The sequence below is a fragment of the Paralichthys olivaceus genome, chromosome 17 (genome assembly GCF_024713975.1).
Source record: "Paralichthys olivaceus isolate ysfri-2021 chromosome 17, ASM2471397v2, whole genome shotgun sequence".
Classification (NCBI taxonomy): Eukaryota; Metazoa; Chordata; class Actinopteri; order Pleuronectiformes; family Paralichthyidae; genus Paralichthys; species Paralichthys olivaceus.
In genome coordinates, this window is record NC_091109.1 from 15,177,820 (window position 1) to 15,204,076 (window position 26,257).

General features: G+C 39.7%; 1 protein-coding gene across 4 annotated transcripts in view; it reads right to left on the minus strand.

Moving 5' to 3' along the window:
- Positions 1 to 26,257, minus strand: part of arhgef4 (Rho guanine nucleotide exchange factor (GEF) 4) — a 113,416-nt gene that overhangs the window by 68,464 nt on the left and 18,695 nt on the right. Inside the window, exon 1 of one of the 4 annotated variants that reach the window (XM_069512002.1) lies at positions 12,951 to 13,078. The exons of 2 other annotated variants lie outside the window; for them this stretch is intronic. In XM_069512002.1, the coding sequence (XP_069368103.1) occupies positions 12,951 to 12,989 (39 nt within the window). In that variant the 5' untranslated portion in view covers positions 12,990 to 13,078. Of the gene's footprint in view, positions 1 to 693; positions 1,059 to 12,950; positions 13,079 to 26,257 lie in introns of those variants that run through there. One more of the 4 variants, XM_069512001.1, reaches the window with a different exon arrangement.

The window sequence follows — 26,257 nt, forward strand, 5'->3', positions numbered from 1 at the left end:
GAGATACTAAGTAGAGTTCTGTGGTGCCTAGGAGAACACTGCAGTGTATCATATGAGCATTGATACGAGGCTTCAAAAACTGCAAATTGCTATTTATTCTCGAGTGTCTGTTTCATTCAGAAAGGTTAGTCAGATAGTTAGGTTGCTCTATGTGCATATTATCACAACCCTGTGTGTTGCTCTGTGCTTTGAATCATATTGTAGCGCATACATTGTTCAGACTACGATCTAAGGTCTCAGAAGGGGAGCTACATTGGCCTCCAAGCTGATTATGTGATGGTTTAGGTTCTTTGATTGAAGAGATATATGAACCATATAACCACCCACACTGTAGAATTATGTAGTACCGAACCAAAAATTCACTCAGTTGGTAATTACAAGCTTGACCAAACAATTAAATCAACAAAAAAGAGATATACTAGTATCTCAGCAAGGATTATTTTTCATTTTAGTCTGATTTTAAGAACTGATTTTATTATAATGTGTAGTCAAAAAAAAACAGTTTCTGAACAGAACAAATCATGTCACATTGTTGCTGCTTTGATAAACACAACAGTTAATTACATCAAGCAACAGTTTGCGCTCCCTTAAGCATGCACGAGCATGCACACACAAACACACACACACACACAATTCAAACTAGCACATATGAAATTCTTGAATTAAATCCTACAAAGCCAGCACTTTACTTACTCTCCAGTGTCTCAGTGCATCAGCTGTTTCCAGCAACAGAGCACAGACGCGAGCAGCAACCCAGCTCAGCACTGATCCCATGGCGTCTCTCACACATATGCTCACACACATAACCATACAGTTCAAACACTCTTCACAGGTTCTTCTTTTCCCTGGTACTCCATGTCCATAGCTTCCCCCTGTACTCCTCCTTTGTCGCTGTGTTTATCTTCCATGATCACCAATTGAGCTGGCTAAGAGTTTCAAGTCTTGATTACAGATCCACCCCTTTCTTCATGTACTTGCAGTTGATTGGCCTATACATAAACCTTCACAAAAGGTAACAGTATACACAGAAACATGCAGAACTTCCTTTTCTCGGCATGTTAAAGATGTAGTCCTTCGACAGAGCCCAGGGTTTAATCTAGCCTCAAAACAGCACGTACACGGTGATCTCAGTGTCTTAATAACAAGGGAAGACACTAAGAAGAGCTGCTATAAATACAGAGCTACAACTTTAGGCAGTGCAGGGTGCATGACAAGACAGCTCAAGGACAAGTTACCTTAATGCAAGCCAAATCACATTAGGAAACAGCTCCATGCTTACAGTACAGTAACAGGTGCACAGTCTGCACAAGACCTTATGAATAGAGGTTGTCTGTTTGTCTTGATAGTAAAATATTAGTATTGTAAGTAAGTTTTGTATAAATGTCTCATTCTGATCTATTATTGTTGTATAAAATTGTAGTATTATTGTTGTCCCATAGACTGTATTTATGTTTGAACAAAATTGAGATTCAAGATTTCACCTGTTTAGGTTAGGTAACCCTAACCGTCACCCTACCTCTAACCATTAACCCTTGTTCAACAGTGGTTTAACATTAGAGTGTAAAGATTGGTGATATGTATCAAATACTATGTAGGCTTGGGACTATCGGTAGGAAAAATAAAGTGTGACATATTACATGGTCCAAAAAGTCTTCTTAAAATCCCACACAGTCAAATACCATTCCTGTAGAATGCTGAATTACAAAAAACATGACACCACTTATGTTCAAAGCAAACCAGGCAAGGTAGTGTCTTTGTGTGGAATCATTTATAAACTAAACTCTTCAGAACACACTGTAGTCAGTGATGGAAATAGTGCACAAAAAAGACAATCTCAGTTTAAGGTCTATGAATTTACTAAATTGAAGTTAGGATATGGATTTAGTCGGGCTACTGCTCTAACAAGAATACGTAGTGTGCATGTATCAGTGATGTTCTTTTTTGATGAGACACTGGTTAATCCAGGGATAGTAATGATATTTTATTTTTATGACTTTTATCTTATGACTGATATATGTAATGATCCCGTCTGAGTAACTAAACATTTCCTTATCCCACTTGTCCACTAACGTCTGACCCCCATCAGTCCAAAAGACAACCAAACTAGAAAAACTGTAGTGATTGGTTAATCCAGACATGCTCCATTCACAGACTGGCCATGTTATTTTCTGCTAATTAATTAGAGTTGAGTGTCTAAAAGAAGCTTAAAGGCTTAGCAGGCTCCCTTTCTACCACATAGTGGAGTGGTTGATTGAGGCAAGGTACATTCACCACATTTATTCAAGCAAGAGCCATGTTATTATTTTCTGTTACAAGCAGTAAGCACTTCAGCATCTAGCATTTACATTTCTATATTGTTTCATTTTTTTGATATTACCCCATGAGTTTTTTTTCTGAAAACAGAATATTTATATAAATGCATTTTCTCCTTGCACTTAATACCCAATGTTTAAAGTTCCCTCTCTGATGTCACTAACCATTGAGGAAATTTAAGAAGCATGCCCTTTATCCCAGACCCTGGTCAATCCATTCCAGTGGGTTCACTCTAATCCTGCAATAGTAGGAATTTACTGACAAGTTCACTGGCACTGAGTGACCTGTACCTGCAAACCTCTAAGTCAAGTGCAGGTTAAACATCCCTCTCCTCACTGCTGTGATGCTTACAATCAACAAGGTTATATGCTCAAAAATTCAGGAAATGCATTACTTTCCTTATATTTTCCCATGCTGCCACACCTCTTTTCAGCCTCTATCTGAGACACTTTGTATCAGCTCCTGTCTCTTTAAGGCCCCCCTCTGAAGACCAGTGCCCTGCTCTTACTGGCTAACTGGCCCACGTTATGTTAGAGGGTGTGTCAGACAAATGGATATGCATCCATTATGCAAATGTGGGCAGGAGTATCGGCCAGATATCTTAGAGAACTAAAGCTAACTGTAACCTCTAACCTGGGGCCTGTCACAAATAATAAATAAATTTTGTTGGACAATATTTTTCCCCAGAAATTATTGCAATAATTATATTATTATCATTATTATGAAGCTATTTAAAACCGCTGGTATAATGATAATATAGCATAATCATGCAAGTACACACTTTCAAAGAGCAATTTACTTAATTCTAAAGAATATACAGCCTAACATTTGAATTCGAATTAAAAGTATTAAAACATACTAAACAAATAAAACATGAAAGATGTACTGGGACAATATAACACAATGATTAAGAAGGGGCAAACAAGATACTTTTCACAACTTATTTCCGCTCACCAACATAATCAAAAAAAGATTTTTAAAACTGTCGATCAGCTGTTGAATCCAGCCTCGATGCTGATTGTGAAGCTTATTTTACTGATAAAGTTGAGTCAATAAGAGAATTTATTTCCCCCAGTGCCACTTACAATGATGTGCTCGACCTATTTAACCAGTTCTATCCCATCACTCTCTCTGAACTTGTAAAAACCATGTCACACATGAGAGTGTCTTTAAGCCCCATTGATATAAGCTCCTGCTCAGAGTTACCAACAACCTCCTAATGGCTGCTGATGATGGTATGTGCTCAGTCCTGGTACTTCTGGACCTCAGTGTAACATTTGACACAGTAGACCAGAGCATTGTTTTAAACAGACTGCAGCACTGGGTGGGGAAATCTGGCGCAGCCCTGGAGTGGTTTGTCTAACCAGAGGTTCTGTGTGTCTGTTAATAACTGTCTCCTCATCTTTAACAGTTAATTATGGTGTGCCGCAGGGATCAGTCCTGGGGCCTATTATATTTTTATTGTACATGTTTTCCCCTTGGGAACATAATTCACAGGCATGGTGTCTCATTTCATATTAATGCTGACGATACGCAGTTGTGCTTAAGACACATGCTGAATTCACTCACTAACTGCCTCTGTGACATAAAAAACTGGATGTCTTCAGCTCGAACAAAACAGAGATTCTAGTCATTGGGTCCCAGCACATGGCAAAACAAATACTGCCATCTTCTGGTTCCCTATTAAACAACACAAAGCCTGTGGCATAGAATCTGGGAGTCTGGTTTGACGGAAAGCTAAGTTTTGATCCGCACACCACTAACCTTGTGCAATCCTGTTTTTATCACCTGAGAAAAATGTCTGAAATATGATCCATTCTAACTTTTAAAGACACAGAATCCATTTTACATGTTTTTATCTCATCCCGTTTAGATTATTGTAACAGCCTTTTTACCTGCCTTAGCCAAAAATCTATTGATCAATTCCAGACTGCCCAATTTTTTTGATTTTAACTGATCACTTTTAAGCCCCTTCATGGCCTCGCTCCCTGCTACAGCGCTGACCTTTTAGAATCATACACACCAGTATGCACGTTGAGACCCTTGGCAAGAGGTCTCTTTTCTGTTTCACAGGCCCGGCTAAAAACTAAGGGGGACAGAGCATTTGCAGTCCAAGCCCTGAGGCTCTGGAACAACCTGCCTGAAGAGATAAGGCCAGCTGACTCAGTAAACTCTTTTAAGTCCCTTCTTTAAACACACTTTTATCAGATAGCCTTTCTTGATTTTACATGAGTCTTAAATTTCTTTATAACATGCATTTTACACAGCACTTTAATCTTTAAGCACTATTGTAATGATGTAATTATAATGTATTTTACCTGTTACATCTAAACCTGATGTTTTTATGCTGCCCTTGTTAAACACTTTGCAGCTTGTGTTTTAAAAAGTGCTCTATAAATAAAAGATTATTATTATTATTATCTCTGTTTCGCTGTCCATGTGTCAGTACACGAGTGGGTGGGGGCGGGGCCAGCCCAGGGTGTGTGTGTGAGTGTAAACGCCGTCAAATACAGACAGACCAGCTAAATGTTTGGCCCCCCGGTGCGACCAAGAAACATTTTTAGATGTACTCCACAGATTTTTAGTCCATGAGCCCTGTTATGGGGGGTCATGGACTATATTTTGACTCTTCAGACATACTGTACACATACTTATAGTGTATCATTCCATGAGTCATCATCATGCATGTCTGTTGCCATAAAGTCATGGCCTGCATGCAGAATAAAAGAGAACAGTGCAAAATGTATGATGTAATTTGAAATCGTAACCTGACCTGATTTCTTTGTTTCAGTGACAGCTTTAAAAATACAGTCAAGCTAACTTCTTTATTTTGATTTGATTTTGTGAGTCATTAGCTTCTTGAAATATATAATTCAATGCCCTCTACAGTTACTCAACAGTTTAGCTGCTCAAAACCTAAAAAACCTCAAAAGAAAAGAAAAAGATTTTATTGTGAAGCTTTGGTATGGGGATCTTGTGTTTAGTTTTCTACCAACCTGAAGGAAGGTTGACATTTTTTGACAGCCTGTCTTCATACAATACTGACAAAATACAGACAAGCATTTCTGGAAGACTGCTTATTTGTGAGAGTCCATAAAAGGCTGTGTCCACAGGTGTGTGTGCAATACTGGATTTAACTTATAAACTGCATGTAACAAGCTAATTTCAGTACAAAAAGTAAATGTAACAGAGGAATAAAGGGCAAATATGGCAAATTATGTGATGTAAAATACAAAAAAAGAGCATATAGATTGAAACTGCACTGCAGTTGGCAGAGGCATACATCTGCATTGCAGTAATTGTAGTTTTTTTGAGATACTTTCTAAACATATAAATGTTACTTACATATGTGTATACTCATGATTTGATATTTGAAATTAAAGCCTTGGGTCAGGCTCATACATGGTTCAGTCTAGACAGCTGTTGGTTATTATGCCTTTGCACCGGCCGCTGCCAGTGCCCGGAGGCATTATATTTTTTGGTTGTCCATCCGTGCATACTTCAGTAAGTAAGTCCGTCTCATTCTGTGAACGCGATATCTCAAGAATGCCTTGAGGGAATTTCTTGCAAGCATCTACAGAAACTGTAGAACATCCCTATTGGTGATACAAAATGGTAAAACTTGAATGAGAACCTGAGCAGCAAGAACAGAAACTAGGTTTCCCAATTCTCTTCACACATGCTTTAACTTGCACAACTAAGCTGGGATAAAGCATGATGACTGGTTTTACTTCTACAAGAGACAACACTTCTAATAAATAACAAACTCACACACATGCAGGATACCTGTGTACAAATGAGTCTTTAACCTTGTGTCCCCCTCTTCTTTCTCTTGCAGCACCACATGCAACAGCCTTCTAACACTCCAAAGAGTCAGTGTTTCTTCTTGATGGCCTGGAGAATCCACCCACATCCAGCATGGAGGGAATGTGGACGTGGGTGATGCAGCCACACTGATGTGTCAGGGCCCTGGGGACAGCGCTCTATTGTGCCAGCAGGGCTCCACTGAGTTCACACACATACACACATCCCACCAACATGCACACTGTTTCAATGAACAAGGCTCATCTTTCTTTTCTTCTAGGGAACCATTTTCCTCGTTCTACTGCACCAGCTTTGACCGAGCCTTCACCTCACCACACCCTGAACTGAACCTGAGTTCCACTCCACCTGTTCACATGCAGTGACAACCAAAAATATAGTTTTCTTCATTTAACTAACACAATATTTAACTGAAATCTGTCCAGTATCAATTAATAATGTTGATTCTTTACAGAGCTTTAAAAGAAGTCACAGTCAGAACTCACCTCTAGCAGAGTATGTAGAGTTAATGCTGGTACTCTCAGAACCACTCTCCTCCCCTCTCAATTTCCTCTTCTTCTATCTTTCCTTAGTCAAACACTTCCTCCATCACCATCACTGCCCCTCCTCCCTCTGCTATCTGAGGTCACTCCCAGAATGTCACCCGCTGTCTTGTATCTCAGAAGAGGAAGAGGAGGAACCTGATCTCTGTCCTGGAGGGTACTTGGAGTAGGGGGGGGGTAAGTGTGGTCCCTAGGGTTGAATATGATACCTCTGTGTACACTAAAGCTCTGTTGTGCCGCAAAACTGACATGAGATAAATATTCAAAGGACATTTTGCTGTCTTAAGTGGCAACATTAGTGAAGCTGCAGACCTGATTGCATTTGGACCTAAAAGGGTTCCATAAACAACTATTTCAAAAACAACAACTATAAGAATCAGGTTGCTTTACAGTCTAGAAGACAGATTTTAATTATTTTAATAACAAAACACTGTAACTAGAATCGGCGAGCTGCTATCATTGGGGAAGTGGTCCAATATTTTGACATTTGTAAATACAGCAAATGGGGATGACTCCTACTCCTAGGAGGATAGAGACAGGAAGCAGCAGGTCTAGTGTGCACTGAAGGTCAATTGGCATGACATCATCATGACATCCCACTAGGATATGTGCAACACTACAGCTAGCTATGCTGGCAAACACTCAGTCATTCACTACTCCCTACTTTACTGTGTTGGACACTCAAATGCATCACCACTGACGAGTGGCAGATTTCAATTGAACTACAGCCAGGTTTATCACATTTTGGGTCCTTTGGATATATTTTGGGTGTCATTTTCGCTATTTGCAGCATGTTTCTGTATCTGCATGTGTTGAGACTTTTTGCAGCGCATTTGTCATCGAATGATGAAGTTATTTCTTTAATTTGCAGTGTGTTGAGCTCACTCACCTTCATAACTTAGACCATTAAGGGGTGCCCAAATTCTTGATATATACTGTATACACATAGACACCTTTTTGATTAGTCAAGAAAAAATATTTATAGCTTCAGTTTTCATACAAAAAAGGGTTTTCTTCAATTCCACACAAGCAGAACCTCACACTTTAGGTATCTGGTATAATAAAATCAAGACAAAAACTGAGTGTGGTTACACAAAGTAAACAGAGTGGATGGACTTAATGGAGCCCTATATCTACAGCAGTCAGCCATCTCCACTTACATCAGCCCCTCAATTATTCATGAGTCAGGACACACATGCTGCTCAGTGACATACACGGTGGCAGCCATATTGTGGATACATACAAGAGTACCTGGATGAATGTATCTCCTAGTATCAGATCTTATTAAGTAAGAGTGGATTTACTCTTCAAATGAATGGATTTACATTAAATGGTGGTCCTATCTGTCAAGTAAGTTGCAGTAGCTGCTCATTTAAGTGCAATTATCTAAACAGTGAGCAGATTAATTAGCCTGGTCAGAAATATGTTGATTAAACTTGTTGTCCATAGGCAGTGACTCTACTGATAAATCCCACCACAGTGTAGAAATACCACAGGCATGTTGTATGTACATGTAGGAAATTAGTAAGCTATGTTGAACAGATCTTTGCCACAGCATGATGAAACAATTCCATATATATATTACAGAAATAATGTGAACTACTATTATTAATATAATGTTATGTATTAATTTACTGTCTCACAATTTCATTAAAAAAAACGTGCAAAATCATAGTAATTATCCTCTTCTCCTTCCAAGTCACTGTGACATGAATTTGAATCAAGTCACAGCAGAGGCGTATACTGTAATTCAGTTTTGTCCAGCAGAGAGCAGTTTAATCCAGCCAATACCAAAGACAAAGCACTGTCAGTATTCATGAAGCAGTTGAAGGTAATGGTGGAAACAATAATTACTTTATGTTCAAAAAGACAATAAAGCTTTCATTGCGATTTGTTTAAGTCAGGCAATGTGAATAAGTGAAAAGGTCAACACTGACCATTGAGTTTGTCTGAGCACATTTGCTCTGCTGACTGTCCAGAGCCTGCAGTGAAAACACTGCACTCCAGTTTATAACAAAGGCATTCAATGCTTACACAAGACTAAAGAGGCACTGTTGTGTCTTACCGTGAGGAACATGACAAAAACTAGCGTGGCTATTGAGCTGCAGTTCATTCATTTCATTTCAAGGTCAGAATACCAGAATATCAGCTGCTGATGTAAAAACAGGAACACAAAGATAACATAACCAGCCCTTCAATACCGAATGTGTGTTCACTGTGAGTGTGTGAATGTGTGTGTGTCCAGTGTTAGTCCAGGTCATCCCAGGGTCAAGCTGGGTCATGTGATCCTGGAGAGCAACTATAGCCTTAGATGAATCCCTCCTGTACCAGGAGAAAGTCTGATCTCTGCTGCCTCCAACTGGTAGAAATTCAGATATACATAACCTAAGAACAACATACAAAACCTTTAAGTGCAGTAAGTGAAACCAAAAAAGTCATCTTGCCACATATTTGAATGCAGAAACACAAACACATAAAGTCCTTTCAGTTATCCTAGCTAGTCTCGCCTCCAGAGGACACTACCATGGAAACATGACACAAAGGGAGGGACTATTGAAAGTAGGCCCCAGAGGTCTGGGTTGGAATACCAATAACACAGTGTGGGAAAGGAGCAGCCAATAATTACAAGTGATTCCCTGCAGACTGCATTAGTCTGGCCAGCGTTTCCTTCTGCACTAACACATCAAACACACAGTTCCAATCTCTTTGGTAAAACATGGATAGAAATAATATATTACTAGTTTCATTACTCTGCCATCAAATGACTCCAAAACCACCAAATCCTTATGAGCATTTTAATGGAGAAGAACTATTACCAGCAATGGCGGCGGGGTTTACATGGTTCTTTTAGCACTGATGCTGACAATTGAATACCCTGTAGTTGTGACTGATGATATCAATTCATTTAGATTGAAAGAACAGCCTTGTCATAGAGGGGCTGCTAATGCTGATGGGTTTCAACAAAAAACTAAACCCAGGGTTATTCACCAAAAGGTTGCCTCAGTGCAATTGAATGTCATCAAGTTAAATAGAGTTGCAGGTGTAATAACGGGGAAACTGTCCCACCCACATTTTAGGTGTGTTAGCTTTACTTCTTCGAGAGTCAGTCTTGGAAAACCTAACATGTATTTCCAGCACTTTACAACATTACAGAAATCAATTCAAATCACAGCGCTGTAGCAGAGAATATTTTCAGCTAGTAGTCTACTGGGGCTAAGTAATCAGAATGTGAAGATGAAGATGAATGTGCATATTTTTTTGACTTTGCAGTCCAGACTGAGGCAGTGCATTAAGCCTTTTTAAAGCTACAGAATGTAAAATTAATTAGAAAGCTTTTGTCCTGATGCAAACTTTTACCTCTAATGGCGCAACTGTATGTTCTGCCTCGTCTTCATCGGAATTTGACTGAGCAAATGTTGTTTAGATTAATCTGTGAAATGAGTCTTTGTGTGCTCACTGGTGTCAGGAAGAGGGGTAAGCAGAGGGTAAGGTTACCAGGGCAACGGGTACAGTGTCTAAGAATGTGGCAACACAGTGTTTTCAGTACTGATATTTGAATGTGGTATAGATCCACATTAAGTTTAATATATTTAATGCATTTCCTCCCATTAATGTTTGGTTTACAGTTATGTATCAATATTCTACACCAAACAATTTACACTCAGTGTTCAGCGCCACCTGCATGAAGTAGAATGTGCTGTGATGAGGGGTGTTTGTTCAAAGATGTCCTCCAGAAATATTTAAAGTAAAAAAGGTACTCTCCTTCTCCCTCACTGACAAATCTATAACATTTAAATATGTAAATATCATTTCTAAAGTTTAACACCTTGACACAAGAGTGTTATTCTCGATCAAGAGTCATCATTTTTCCACATCACTCTTCAGTACAAAGCGGACTGGATCATGTATGCCTTACAAACTAATAATGATCGCACAAATGCTGCTGGAAACCTCCCCTGCAGTTCACTTTCAAAGCTGGTAACATTAACATCCAAACAGTGTAAAGTATGTGTTTTGTGTGTGTCCATGTTTTTCCTCTCCAGTAATGCTCCAGTATGGACAACAGGGCTCCCATGGAATTCAGCTCTAAGCTCCACACGCATCCTGATTCACACTGCTATCTTGTCAGTGCCCAACTGTCAACACATGCTGAATATAACACTGGCTTTCTGCTGTATAATGGTTCTTATGAATTTACAGACTTTGTCATATTAAGGACACTATAGTGAGGATAACTACATCCACAATATTATTTTCATTTAATTTCAATGCAATATATCGTCCAGATATGTTTTAGATCTGTATCAGAATTTATCTCTGTCCATAACACCTGAAAAAAGAACTTACTCGTGTATAAACGTTGCAGAGAAGGACAGGAGGCTAAACAGGCCTAATCAGAGCCCTGTGGTGAGTTCCCACAGTTTGGACATTTTGGGAGCATCTCTCTTTTATTACTCACTGTGTCTGCTTAATGCCGTGAAGGGGGACTGGTTTTGGCAGTTGGAGTGGGTCAAGAGGCCAGGGCTCTCTCAGGCTGATCAACAGCTTGCTTGTCATTGTGAGTGATTTCCTCACAGGACATGCTGCTCACATAGCAGTTATTAAATCTTTCCTTCTTTGTCTGTGTCATGGAGAGTGTAATGAAACCATCACCATCCTGGAGTTTACACCATCCCTCTTGTTAACGTTGACTGATTAAAAACTTTCAGGGGGCTCCAGGGTGTCTGAGAGCTTCTGGCAGACCTAAGTTCCCCTCAGACATGCTCCTCTTTACATTAATTTGATAGCAGTTTAACATGAGTTCATGTCAGAATGAACATAGAAAATGTTATGTAAAACTCATGATGGCAATCATAGTGTAAGACATAGTAACACCCATTTAACTTGAACACAGCACATAGTATTGTGTAAATGTGTCACATTCTATCTTCTCACATCATTGTTACAACTAAAATGTCAATCAATCAATCAAATTTTATTTGTATAGCCCATATTCACAAATCAATTTGTCTCATTGGGCTCAACAAGGTGAAACATCCTCCCTACATGCACTCTCTGCAAGAGGGAGGAAACCCACCAAAAACATTTAACAGGGAAAAGAAATGTAGAAACCTCAGAGAGAGCCATGTGAGGAATTCCTCTCCCACCCCTTTGCATATAATTAGTTGACTAAAATAGGAAACACATTTTAAGCTATTGTAGAGTACTGATGAGATTGATTGACTCAGATCAGATCAGTCCAATCAAAACAACTTCCTCCTGCAGTGTGACCAGAGCAGGGGGTTAAAAAAACAAAAAAACACAAAGCCTCTCTTTCAGATTTCATTCAATACTTAGTTTCAACTGATTAAAACTGCAACACAATTCAATATCTAATTAAAGAAGAAACTGATGTAGATATACTGATAATTCATCAACTTAGCAAAGAAATCAAAGCCCCACAACATATGGTGAATACACTTAGGGTTGGGTATTGTTGGGGTTTTCCTGATACTGATACTTTTAAAGCAGTTCCAGTGCATGAATGGGGCCAGAACCAATATAAAAACAATAAGAATAGCTTGTTTATTGTTAAGGCAAATTTAAAATTAAAAATATTATCCAGTTAACAGTATAAAGTTTACCTTAACTTGAATATTTAACTATAATAACTGCAAACTCAACAAATGTATCTTAAGTGACTTTTTTTTATACAATAGACACAATGCAGTGCATTATTTTAGTTTTTTGTGTAGCACAAATGCCTTGGACCTGTACTTTTGTGTCATATTGATTAAATTGTAATAACACTAATGATTCTAAAGATGGAAGTGGAATGCAGCAGATTGGGAGGAGCAGATGCTCTAAAAGCAGAAGTGTCAGACTGTTCTTTACCTTCATCCTGACAAAGCAATATTTCCGCTCAGGTTTATCATTCATATATTTGCTCACCACAAAAAGCTGCACTGAACAAAAACAGCAAAATGAGGGTGCATGGGGGCTGGGGTAAAAATGCTGATCAGCATGATGCTGTAATAATTCACTGCTTGTGATAAAAGCAAACCTCAACAGGGAACAGTAAATGTGAAGGATTGTCACCATGGAGTGTTCGAGAAATGATATCCTGAATATTCTTAGTCCTAGCTTTTACTGCTGCCATCACACTGAGTAAATGACATGAGACTGGTTACCCGGCCTGAGCTGAACTGATGAATAAGATCTAGTTCTGATAAACATAGGAAGTGAGGCTGTAATTTCTATTCATCAAAGTGAACATAAAGTGAGAGGGCTTACCTGGAAGATAATGCGGAGGAAATACATAACACTTAGCATTCTTGAAGAAGTTAGTCAGAGACGGACATAGAGCCGTCTTCCCTCTTCTCCCCTCCCCTCCCCTCCACTGTATTTTGCTTCAACCCAGATCCTGTATCAGGTCTCTAGGTCTGCAGGAGCTCCAGCTTCACAACCTGTTGCTATTTTAAACGGATTTAGCCCTGGGGGAGGAGGGGGGGGGGTCTTGCCACAGGAGTTACATAACACAGCTTAACCAACAGAGCCCCACACAGGTGGAGGAATTTACTGTACAAGCAGGAGGGAGGCCACTCAACTCTAGACACCAGAGGATATGTCTTTAAAAGCTTGTCTATGACAGTCATTTTAAATAAAGTTTCATAGTCCTACAGCTATTTTAAGATTACAGAATTACAGAATCGCAATAGGATATCATTCCTATCATTTGATCGTAGATCCTTTTTTTTTATCTATATAAGATTGAGGTTGTGTCTATTAGGGATCTAATTATACACCAAATCCATGGTCCATGGGGGGGGGGGGGACTTAACATAAAACTACATGAAATAAAATAACCAAAGAATAGGAAAGAGCTGAGGGTGCAGTGTGCATGTGTCTCCCATCGTCTTGCCTCTCCCTGCTGAACGGGTCTGAGCTGAGAATTGCCTGCTGCCTTGTTCATGTGTGACAGGCAAACTTCGTAAAGAGTCTGCACCCAACTGTGCGGACTCTCCCCGTAGTTTATGACTAAAAATGATGACGTCCTTTTCTGGCTTCTTTGAGACATTGTGACCATGATGTCACTTATTGCATCATATGATGGGGAATCATTTTCTCATCAATATAAGCTTCAGATGTCTCTAACAGTAATGGAGATATCCTGTTAAATATGTTTTCTGGACCATATTTTTGTTGACCTACAACTTTGACCTCCAATGGTTATTCGTCTGGAGATACACTAATACTCCCACCAAGTCGGTCCAACAATTGTTGAGTTATTGTGTCTATACCAACAGGGTGGAAACAATATCCTATTTGCACGATGAAGGATGATAACAGATCGTTCAAACAAAAATCAAAGCAATGAAAAAGTCACTTTAGATTTCTGTAGAGGAGCAGATCATAACAAAACTAAACATACTGTTTGACTCTGTCAGCAGTGTCTGCGGAAGACACCCCCCTCTGTAACACTGCTATACAACTGTAAATGGACTGGAGAGTGTTGTAGTTACCACAACACAACACCCTAACACAGAAAGCATGATTTATCTTGTTTTTAGTTGATGGAATCATCTCAACTTCATGAGTCACCTCTTCACTATAACTTTCATTTACATCAGACAAACACTTAATTGTTCTGTGGCAAGACCAATTGGAGCTAATGAAAAACAAGGTGTGTCAGATTTGGCTGGAACAGCTGTTATTTCAGTGAGTCAGATACTTCATCAACATGGAGGTAAAATCTGTAAAAGCATTTAATTGCACTTGGTATAGGCAGATCACATCATATGCATAGTATAATGTGCATATAATGACATTATATTATGATGACAGTAAGAAATGATGGTCTTAGGCACCAGAACACAAAAGGTTTTTTAAATCATGCTTGGGCATTAATTCACAAAAACACAAGCATGGTCCTCACACAGAATTATAAAATCGACAGCAGTAAACAGGAAACAATGGCTCCACTGTCCTGTAACCAAGGGTTTCAAGTGAAAACAAAGGGCCAGCAAGGCCTGTGTTACTGCACACACCAATTCACAACTAAACTATGTGCTTCATTACAATCACATCCCCTCAAAGGATCTTCTAGTTAGTAAAAACGTAATTCATGCCATTTTGTTTCTATTTTAGAGGAATCCTTTTTCTATGGGTTTAGCTCCCATCTGACCTTCGCTGCCACTTAATAAATATTAACATAACATTTTATGATTGAATGTTTTACTCACGTATTTTGAACATTCCTCTCGCTACTGTGGCTCTTACTACAAGACACTGTCCAACAAACTGTCAGTCAACAAGCATCACTGAATAATACATCTTACAGGCTTCACAGCATGTAGACCAACATATTAATGATTATAGAGAGCAGTCAAAAATATTTCAGGAATCAATCAATTTGACACATCACTTAGAGAACGGGATAGATAAAAGGACAACGACAAACAACACCCTCTGCTGTGCCATACATAGAACTGCACCTTTTTTTCCTTCTTCTGCTATAGTTCTAATCACTGCATTTCACTTTTACATATCCAGCACATTCCCACTGATATGTCAACTAACCACGCTGGTGGTACTGGTGTGAAGACCAGCACTGTAGCAGGAGTGGGGAATGTGTTTGAGAATATCTTTTTGACAAGAGCTCATCCCAAGTGTCTACGTTGGTGTGGCGTTCTCACCCACTTCTTAAACTTTGTCAACATTTTAGTTTACCACACTGTGGATTTGGGGATAATAGATAAACTTTACGACTCTGATCATGACTAAACGTGTGTGTTTTGTAAGTCCTCCGAGATGACTGTTGAAAGCACCAGGTCACAGTTGGTTTTCAACAATGACCTTGATATTCTGACTTTTGAGAGCACTATTTCACAAAATATCAAGTCTGTACACTCAGTAGCTACTGAACCTTATAAATGTATAACATGATCTTCATTAAGAGACTGGAACAACAGCTCCTGCGAGCACATAACAGACCTGTTGCCTGCATTGATAATGTCATAGTAAAACATGCTGGTGATTATGAGCAGAACATCTGCGACTCACAGAGGCTAGTACTCTTTGATGAGGCCATCTTGATTGCCCCCTGGTGGCTAGCTGTACTATAGGTCAACAGGAGGAAGTGGACACATGTTGTCCATCTTTATGTACAGATTATGGCTGTCACTGGACTTCAACTTGGATCAGACCATCCAACTATACAGTTTTGCTTTGACACCACTTATATCAACATTAATAAAGATCACTCATCCCATCTCATCCCTTGTTTTCTATTCGATAACTTTACCCTTTATTGATAGGACAGAGTTCATGTGTGAAAAGGGGAATGAGAGAGATTACAGCATCGTCTACAGTACTGTTGGCTCTGTAGGCAAACTGTAGAGGGTCCAGCAGGGGGTTGGTGATGTCCTTGAGGTGGGACAGGACAAGACGTTCAAAAGACTTTATTACCACAGAAGTCAGGGCGACAGGTCTATTTTCATTAAGTCCTGTGGTCCTTGGTCTTTTGGGAATGGGGGTGATGGTGGAGGATTTAAAGCAGGCACCTGACATGTCTCCATTGAGGAGTTAAAAATGTCTGTGAACACTGGAGACAGCTGATCGGCACAGTGCTCCAGGGTGGATGGGGACTCAGAGTCAGGTCCGGCTGCTTTACTGAGGTTCTTTCTCCTGAAAGGCCTGTCCCTCTCCAGGATGGAAAGGGGTGACACTTTGGTTAAAGGGGAAATGGGGCACTTTGGTGGGTAGGAGTGGAGAGTCGGGACCCCTGCTGAGCTGGTGATGCTCTTGGAAGGACATTGTGGGGTATGGTGTCCGGCCTTTCCTATTGTCTTTCAATACGACAGTAGAACTTGTTCAGCTGGTTGGTCAGGCACAGGTTGTCAATGGAGTGGGGGGCTGAAGGTTTGTAGTTGGTAATCTGTCTGAGCCTTTCCAGACTTAAGCCGAGTCATTGGCTAAGAACTGATGTTGGAGTTTCTTTGACTACTGTCGTTCAGCATCTGTCACCACCCTGCTAAACTTGTACTTGTACTCTTTAAACCTGTCCCTGTCTCCACTCATAAAGCCTTCTCCTTCAACAACCTCAACTTTCTGAGTTTGGCTGTGAACCAGGGTTTGTCGTTGTTGTAACTCATCCTGGTACGTGATGATATACAGCAGTCCTCACAGAAACTGATGTAAGATGTCACAGCCTCTGTGTATTGATCCAGACAGTTGGTAGCAGACCTGAAGAGATCCTAATCAGTGTAGTCCAAACATGCTTGAAGGTCCTCCACAGCCTCCCTGGTCACTTCTTAAATGTCCCCACAACAGTTTTTGAGAGCTTTAATTTCTGCCTGCATGCAGGAATCAGGTGGACCATGATGTGGTCAGAGTGTCCCAGTGCAGCGAGGGGGAATGTGTGGTAGGCTCCACTGACTGTCGCGTAGCAGTGTAGCAGGTGTTCTCCTCTCTGGTCGGACATTTATTTGGTTCCTGGCTGAGATTTCCTTTGCTGAAATTGCAGAGGACAATAACTATGGAGTCTGGGTAGGTCTGCTCCATAAACAATATCTGGTCGGTGAGTGTGCACTGTGCGTCCTGTACGGGTGCCTACGGTGGAGTGTAAACACTGACCAGAATGAATGAGGTGAACTCACAGGGAGAGTAGAAGTACATGAAGACAGTTTCCAGAACAGGATGACAGTGCTGATGGATCACTGTCATGTCGTGGCACCAGCTGCAGTTTGTATAGAAACAGATTCCCCCACCTTTTATTCTGTGTCGTGGTCTGCTCTGAGCAGCTGGAAGCTTTCCAGCTGCAGTGTAGAGCCCAGTATTGATCCACACAGCTACGTCTCCATGACTCACAAGAAGGGCAATGAAGAAAAGTCTCTGTCTCTAGCCAGGAGCTGAAGTTCATCCAATCTGTTGCTTAGTGAACACACGTTGGAGACAAATATCCCCGAGAAAGGTGTACGATGTCCACATCTGCAGAGACGCAAAAGCGCTTCAGCACATCTCCCCCTCCCCCTTGATCAAGGTTTAAGCTCCCATGTTATAGGTTAGAGCAGCCAATCGAGCATCACTGCATTATTAACATATTTAGCTATTTACATGTTATTAAAGGAGAAAGTGAAGGCAGACAGCCAATATAGGCTATATTATATCCCCAAGTTAACAGAACACAAAGTGAAGTTCTGTAGTTCTGTGAACACTGTGCCTCCATCTCTGAACAAGAGTATAAATCCTCACTTTTCGGATGATTAAATGAAATCAAACTGCTACTAATGTCCAAGGCAAACTCAATGTAGAAAGATAAGACTGACAGTAGCATTGCTGGAGAAGAGGTGTAGACATAAACACCCATGAGCTGCAACAGTTCAGTGAGGCAGCTGTAATGCACAGGTGAGATAAGCAGTGCAGTCAAGGCGTCACATGGCGGAACACCAAACAGTGAATAAAGTAGTGTAATCAAACCTTGGTGGCATTGAATGTTCCACTAAATCCCCAGATTATGTACTGAATGCTTTTAAAACTGAATTGTGAATCTGTTCTGATTAAGTCCTCTGACAAACAAACACAGTGATTTCTGAGTAAAATAAAGCTTGATTAAAATCGTATACTGCCTGATGTTGTTTGCATCCCTAAAACCACAATTCCCCACTGAGCTGCAGCAATGACTCAACCCAGCCTTCTCAGAAGGCCTGAAATAAATGGCTGTGTTCTGGCTGGGCTGCCGACTGCCTGTCAGGATTACAGAGGAAGAGAAAAACTGCTGTGGTTCAAGTACCAAAGACATCTTTTTTAGATACTCGGTACATTAGAAAAAATGGACAGAGCTAGACTGGACTGCTAAGAAAGATGGTGTCTGTTAGCAGAAAGATTCAGGATGTGTTCAGTCAGCAGTGGAAACTTGTATTGAAAGTGAGATGAATGATGTACTTAATTTACTTTACAGCTGGATGCATACCATTGTGGTTATAATATAAGATGTTCTACATCAGAGAAAAAACAGTGAAACATAGAAACACAGATATTGCTAATTATCTGTGTAAATGCATTCCTTTGAAAAACAGTGTTGACCAAAATAGTTAACACCACAGTGAAACAATGACAGTTGTCATTATTCCTGAAGTGCTCCAAATCCAACCCAGTAAAATGGACCAGCAAGAGAAAGTGCCAGTTCTGACTAGTTGGAACATGGATATTTCCCAACCTGTTACATGTTCAATGTTGTGCCTGATATTAACTTACATTTCCAGTGTTCCAACAAGCACTACTTTAGTACTTAACAAGTGTGCATCTGAAACCGTAAGAGTAAAATGGAATTTGATATGTTTTTAATCCCTCATCACGTTAAAATTTTGCTCCACAACAATGGAATAAATGAAAATGTTCGTTTTAATGAACAACAGGGTTGTCTGGCTGATTATATCATGTGAGGTAGAGCTAAGTATGCCTGTTTCTTTATAAGCAAATCACAGGCACACAATTAGGACAAAACAGGCTTAAAGCTTTGCCTGCTCTGTGCCAGCCACAACGTCTTAGCCTCCACTGGAACTTGTCAATCAGGCACACACCAACAAGCTCACAAATGAATGCCTTGTTTTCAAATGCTGCTTTGTTTCCTGTGTGAAAGGCTTGCTCCCAAGGAATCTTGATGAGCAACAAAAGTGTATAGGCTTTGTGTATCGTGGCAAAATAAAATCTGTCTGTTCGGTTCGAGTAAACATTGGATTTAACTTATATCCCATTACAAAGTAAATTGCTGAGTTGGAGCTATAATAATTTAAAAAAGCAAGGAACTACAACATGTATGTCATCTGCATCAAGTCTATTAAAGGTTCCCAACAACAGCGGAAAGAAAATCAGAGATGCAGCTGTAAATTACAGTCCAAAGGAACAGGCTACTGCTAGATATCAGAGAAGATAATTCAGTGAATATCTTTAAAAACCTTGAACATTTCTCTTTCCTTCAGCCTTTAACTAGATTGTGTACTCCTGTGCTCTTATATATATATTTAAATCATTTTTTTTCTTTTCTGTTTTAAATGCTTTTTTAAACTAAATTCTAGTTCTTTATTATTTCCTTTTCTTTTAAATGTAATTATAGCAAATGCTTATGTTTGAGTTATTTTGAATTACAATTTAACATGTTTATAATTTCATATGTAAAGCACTGAGCTGCATCTCTTTTATAAAAGGTGCTATACAAAAAAAGGTTTCTTCTTATTATCATTATAGTGTTATTAAAACATGTTAGCATGCATGTTAGCACCAGTTGTGCAGGAAGTATACATATCCTTTACTTGAGTAAAAGTACTACTGCTGCAGGGTTTCTGGCTATAAGGCCCACAAGAACGTGTAGCTTTTCATGGTATTGACAACAGCAATAGGAGAGGGGGACAGGGTGGTTTTTCTAGAACGTTTCTCATTGGTGAACAAGATGGAGGCCTCCACATATACATGATAATGCCTCTGCCGCAGTAACATGCAGGATCAAGCCATCCACTCAAAATAGACAGGCTCAGTCCTGACAATGAAAGTTCAAATGGTGACACAGGCTCCAAGAGCAGAGAGGTGGAGGATACATATGGAGCACACTTCAAACTGCTGTCCATTAAAGAACAAGATGTTGAGCATGAGAAAAACACTTGAACCTTCTTCTTTGCTTCTTGTTACAGTGAGAAAAAAACCAAGGCCACAGACGCTTCAGATGAGTCTTTTAGCAGAGGAAGAAATTAGTTAAGAGCTGGTTTGTCCTGACTCAACAAGGCAGGGATACAAAATAGTTTCTTTCTTTACCAAGAGGAGCCCGTCAGCAGCATACATGCCAATCAGATCTGCTCAACAGCCACCAGTCTCCGGTGTGGCACTGTATGGCTAACAGAGACACATGCTAAGTAACATGGCAGAACAAGACTTTGGCAAACAAGTTTACAGATGCAACGTGATTTGTCTGCAGTAAATCACAGCGTCAGAAAGAAAACATGGCGAAAGCATAGTTGGAAAAGCAATTATACAAATTGCATCATGTAACTTGCCCGTTTATTTGGGTACAGTTATAATTTCCATTCTAGGGTTGTTCGGTATACCGGTACTAAATTGGTACCGGGGTACAGATGGATTTAAAATGGTATTATACAGCGCTTGGATAAGACCCGTACTTTTTTTTTACGTCGCCGCGTGACGTCACCGTGAACCAATTTGAGCGGAAGCGAGCAAGCCGGGGAGAGCAGGCGAGCGAGCGAGTGAGTGAGCAGCGTGGAGGAGCAAACGGAGCAGGAGTCTGGCGACAGAGAGAGATAAAGGAGAGAAAGAGAGAGAGAGACAGGAGCAGAGAGAGAATGGCAGCTGCTGCAACCATCAACACACCGCAACTCGTAGATAAACCAGGTGTGCGAAGTGCTACATGGAATTACTTCGTCTTGAAAACAAATGAGCACGGGGAAACCATTAACACTGATGCACCACTGTGCAAACGGTGTGGCCAAGGGTGGAAACACTTCCAACTTGACAAAACACTTGTAGGAAAAGCACCCAGACCTGCACAAGTAGTTCAGAGAACGACAGGTAATGAAAAAAAAAAAAAAAAAAGCCACATTCAGTGCTAAAAGCAAGCAAAGCCAGCCCCCTTCACTCTCCACAAAAGTAGCTCTGGAAAAAATGAAAGCCTGTCTTTGTGGTATTTTATTTTATTTACTGATGCATAATGTTATAGTTCTAAGATTTTCTATTAAAATAAAGTCAATAATGACATTTTTTGCTCTTTTTATTTGGAAAAGTACCGAAAAGTATAGAAATACATGTTGGTACCAGTACCGATACCAAAATGTTGGTACCGTGACAACACTATGCCATTCATTAAAAAAATCCTAAAAAAGTTTCCACAAAACAGTATTTTAACTATGTGATTTGTTGCATTAGCTTTAGCTTTTTGTTAATAATTGGCAACTGAGTGTGCATGTTGGGGACCCCTTCTAAATCTCACAGACATTAGTTATATGAGAAGTTATGGGCTGACATCAAAAAAGCATCATGAGCAAAACGCTGAGTAATAAAACTAACAATACAACTAAATGATGACAGATACAGTATCCTTGTCCTAGACCTCCTGAATTCCCCCCCACATTTACTAATTATTCCGTGATTTGAAATAATTCTGATGTTGTTCCCATCAATGGTTGTTTAGTTGGTTGAAGAAACTATAAAACAAGTAGACTTTCAGTGAAATTAAAGGGTCAAAGTCATGAAAACAGAATATACGACACTGATAGAGACTGTGACCATTGGGTCCTTTCAGCCTTGCATTAACAACCATATAGAGTGATCCGATCCCAAGTTAACATTGGAGTTCTTTATTTCCCACCCAGCATTAGAAAGTGTGACTCCTTGTGATTGAATGTCATTCCCCTGCTCTATATGCAAATAATGTTCATTAAAAACTGTAGGACATCGGCTGAGCAGGCAGTTATTCAGTATGTCTAAGGACACATTTGCGTTCACACTGCCCAAGGATGTGGACACTTGTCCCAGATCAACTCTGAAGTGTTCTTCAGTGATTGAATCACAAATCACTGCAATCTGCCACGGATTGAGAAAACTGCAGGTAAAAAGTTGCTACTGGCTCTTTTTAGCTTTTTTTCTATATCACCCTCATATATCACATGAAACACCAGGAGGATATTAAATGTACTACCTGCTCTCTGTGTGGCCCACTATTTGTTGGGAAAACAACAACGACTCCACTGCAAACATGAAACAGCAAGAACATGAATCCTTAAAATGAAATCAAGTATTGAATAAGAACTACACAGGGACAGATAAATAAAGAAAATAAAGGAATTAACTACTTTCCTTTTTCTTTTGAAATAATACTGTTATTTCTGTAATTTTATTATCCAGGCAGTTACAAAGGAATACATATGAATGTATTGAGTTTAAAGCTGCACAATATATAAGAAAAAATCTATAATTATCACGTTGGGTGGCTCCCTGGGTGTCTGCCCCACACTTGGTGGCGCTGTGGCCGGGCTGTGCGCCCTCTCCCTGTGTCAGTAGCCAGGTGAAATTTTTTCAATGAAATCATGTTGTTGGAATAATGCATTTAATTTTAGTGTAAAAACTTTGTCTGGAGCCCTGGGATAGCACTAATCTCTTGTTTTCTACACAAATGACTGAAAGACAGTGGGCCTTCCATATTTCCTTCGTAACCAACAGTTACAGGAGGAAATCATCATGCATCCAGTCCTTCATTAGCATAACAAGCGCTGTAGGGGCGGAGGCCAACTCTGTCAACCTCAAACACCGTCAGCGATTGTGCAAAGAGCCCCTCCACTTTTTACCATCCCTTCCGTTCTCCCAACAAAAAGCCACTTAACACTGCTTTGTTCCCTCAAACTGAATTATTGATGAGAGGGACATTCAAATCAGTTAACCAAAGCTTGGCCTCTTGATGGGGCTGAGAATGTACCACCGAACCCATTGAGCTCCATTTGCAAAATCTGGGTCTGAGTTTATAAAGCCACTCAGAAAAGAAAAAAAAAATCCAAAACCAGCCAAACATTGCCAGAACAAATGAACATTGGTCTGGAAGTAAAAACATTTACCAGTCATGAGACAATACTGAGTGAGTTCTAGAGGAGTCCAAGCCTATTAGAGTTTATTGGAGATGACATTCAATAAGAAACAATGCTTGATTAAATCATTTTGTCCCTGACCTTAAAGGTACAGTGTGTAGAATGTAGTGACATGTAGCAGTGAAGTTTCATGTTGCAGGTGAACACCCCTCACCTCACCCTCTCCTTCCAAACATGAAATAGAAACTGTGGCAGCTTCAGTTGTCATAAAAACTCTAAAGGTTTTTAGTTTGTCCATATTGGACGATTGTGACAAACATTTTATATTCAGCTCCGTGTTTGTCACAACCAACAATTATGGTAGTAAGGAGGAAACTTTAGTGTTCTTACAACATTTAATGATTCATTCCTTTCCAATGATTCATATTGAAGTCATGGTGTAAACCATTTTGCACAGTTCTCATATACTGCCATTGTAAAACTATGCGATTGGACAGGGCTGACTTAAAGAATGACCTTTTGGTAGGCAAATGTGTACTTACAACTTAAAATGCAAATAGGAAAAAAATTGTTTTGTACACACTCAAAATCAACACCAAGTGAACTGAGACATGTTCTGTGATACAAATATACTAAATATACTTCTATCACCAACTAGCAGGCCTCAAGGAAAAAGCACTTAAAAGCACTTTGCACCATTTGTAAGAAAGCACCAAAACATAAGAAAGGTTTGTCAAAGTGTCCTTGGGCAAGATACTGAAACCCATATTGCCCCTTCTCATAGAAAAAAAGTGCTGCAAATAGATGGAATTTGTGTGAATTGGTGAATGTAAAATGTTCTTTAAAGCGCTTTGAGTGGTCATCAAGACTAGAGAAGCACTATATAAATACAGACCATTTATATATCCAATTTGTATGATGAGAGTAAAATCCAGAGAATTGGATACGAAGTTTCATTTTCATTTTTGCGTGTTAGAAGCATCATCAACCCCCCACTCGCTTGCAGTGAATCCAGTGGGGGATCCCCTACTATGTGCACAAATCGAATTCTCCTGAATGTTTACAGATTTTATACCTGGAGAGAAAGTCTGAAGATAGTCCGGAGGCTCTCACTTAGACTTTTGTGTCCACATACGCACCTCCTCTAGAGAAAATACGGAGGATCTGCAGAGTTCAGTGATAATCAGCACTGACATGAAATATTTTTTTACAGAATGATGAATGATACAATGAATATTAACCATTATATGAATATCTGATAACTTTACTTCCTAAATCAGAGTTAGCTCCAAGTCCAGTATCACCTGAGCTCTAAAAAGTAATTTTCAGTCTTTGGTAATCTATTTTTTTAACTCTCTACACAATGTTCTTTGAGAGATTCTGATATGCTTGATGAATGTGAAAAGTGTTGTTTAAAAGTGCAGTTATTCATTGTCAGACACAGCAGAACACAGAAAACACTTGTGTATGCCCTCTAAATCGGTCAGATAGTTGAGTTCTGATGAGAGTTGACAGTGCGTGAGCCGCTGGAGCAATGCTCATTAACATGGTGTGTAAAGTTCCTCTAAAAGCACGAGAGATGATTCATTGGATTCACTGGACAGGATCCTGGTCACATTACCAATTTGTGAAAAGAGAGAATACAAAAGAATCATGTCAGTTATGCACTGTTCTCTTGTCAATGCTCTCTCTCTCTCTTTCTCTCTCACACACACGCACGCACATACACACACACAGTTATGCTGGGCCTGCAGGGCCAGAGAAGCCTAATGATCAGGCTAAGAAACCAAAACCGCAGGTCCAGAAAAAGAAAGGCAGTCAGTCAGTCATTACGCTCCCTCTGGCTCATTTCATCCTCCTTTGTAAGGAATGTTTTCTTTGGCTTTGCCCTTTCCTTTCTGCTCACCTACCGGCCCGCTCAACCCTTATTCCCTCTATTTTCAACGGCTGGAAGTTAAAAATGTGGGTTAGAGGTGGATCAGAGTACCCAGTTCTACTCTACAGCGCTGGCTTCCTCTCATATGAGTGATGTCATAGATGAGTGTAATCCAATACAATAGTCCTTTTACTTATTTAAAATTCATTTTGTTCTATTAGTCAGACAAGCCTGTCAACTGTGAGGTCATTTCGCAGACTGCAGGAATGATGCTGCTGCATCCCACTGAATACTACTGAAAGGTGTTATATTTTAATTCTTCCATATTTATTTACAATATGCACAATAATAATGTAAATAAATATGGAAGAGGTTGATTAATATGCACAATAATAATAATCAACCTTTTCCATCACGGGAACTTACAGAACTGTGTCTTTAAGTTTACACACACGTGTGTAGCACTGCCAAAATAAAAAACACACATTCAACATTTGAATATGTATTTTTGTGCCTTTTGTTCCCAAAAGTGCAAAACAATACAATATGAAACAAACAGATATAGACTTTGGCTGTATACTTTCAAGATGTGCCCTCAGGTTGCTATGGCTGCAATGGTTATGGCTAAATGCTGCTTAGCTGGCAAACATCTTTATCTTGAGGTTCCACAATCCGGTTTAAGACTGCTCAGAGAGTAAATCACTCTGTCTGCAGCCAAACTCGGTTGTGAACTTGGTCGCATCTCTCCCACACAGTTGAAATATTTAACCATTTCTGCTCCATCTAATGATGTTATTTTCTATTGATGAGAGGGATTTTGTGGGACTCATGTCCGTCATGCAGTGGGACACCCAAACGAGGACTCACACGACAGACAGCCTCAGTAGGGCTGTTTTTGTATTTTTTTTTGACTTTTTGATTTTTCTTTTAACGTTATTTTCGCAGAAGACGTTATCCAGGAACATAAATATGAATTCAGCATTTTTTTTATAAAGATCAGTTCTACGTGTGAGTGATTAGAAAACAGTAAAGGAGCAGAGTCACTTGTTGAACTGAGCAATGCGCCTCAGTGCAGTGCCGCTGATTTGATTTATATCGTGATATATATCAATATTGACTGATATGAAAAATATCCTGATAAGATG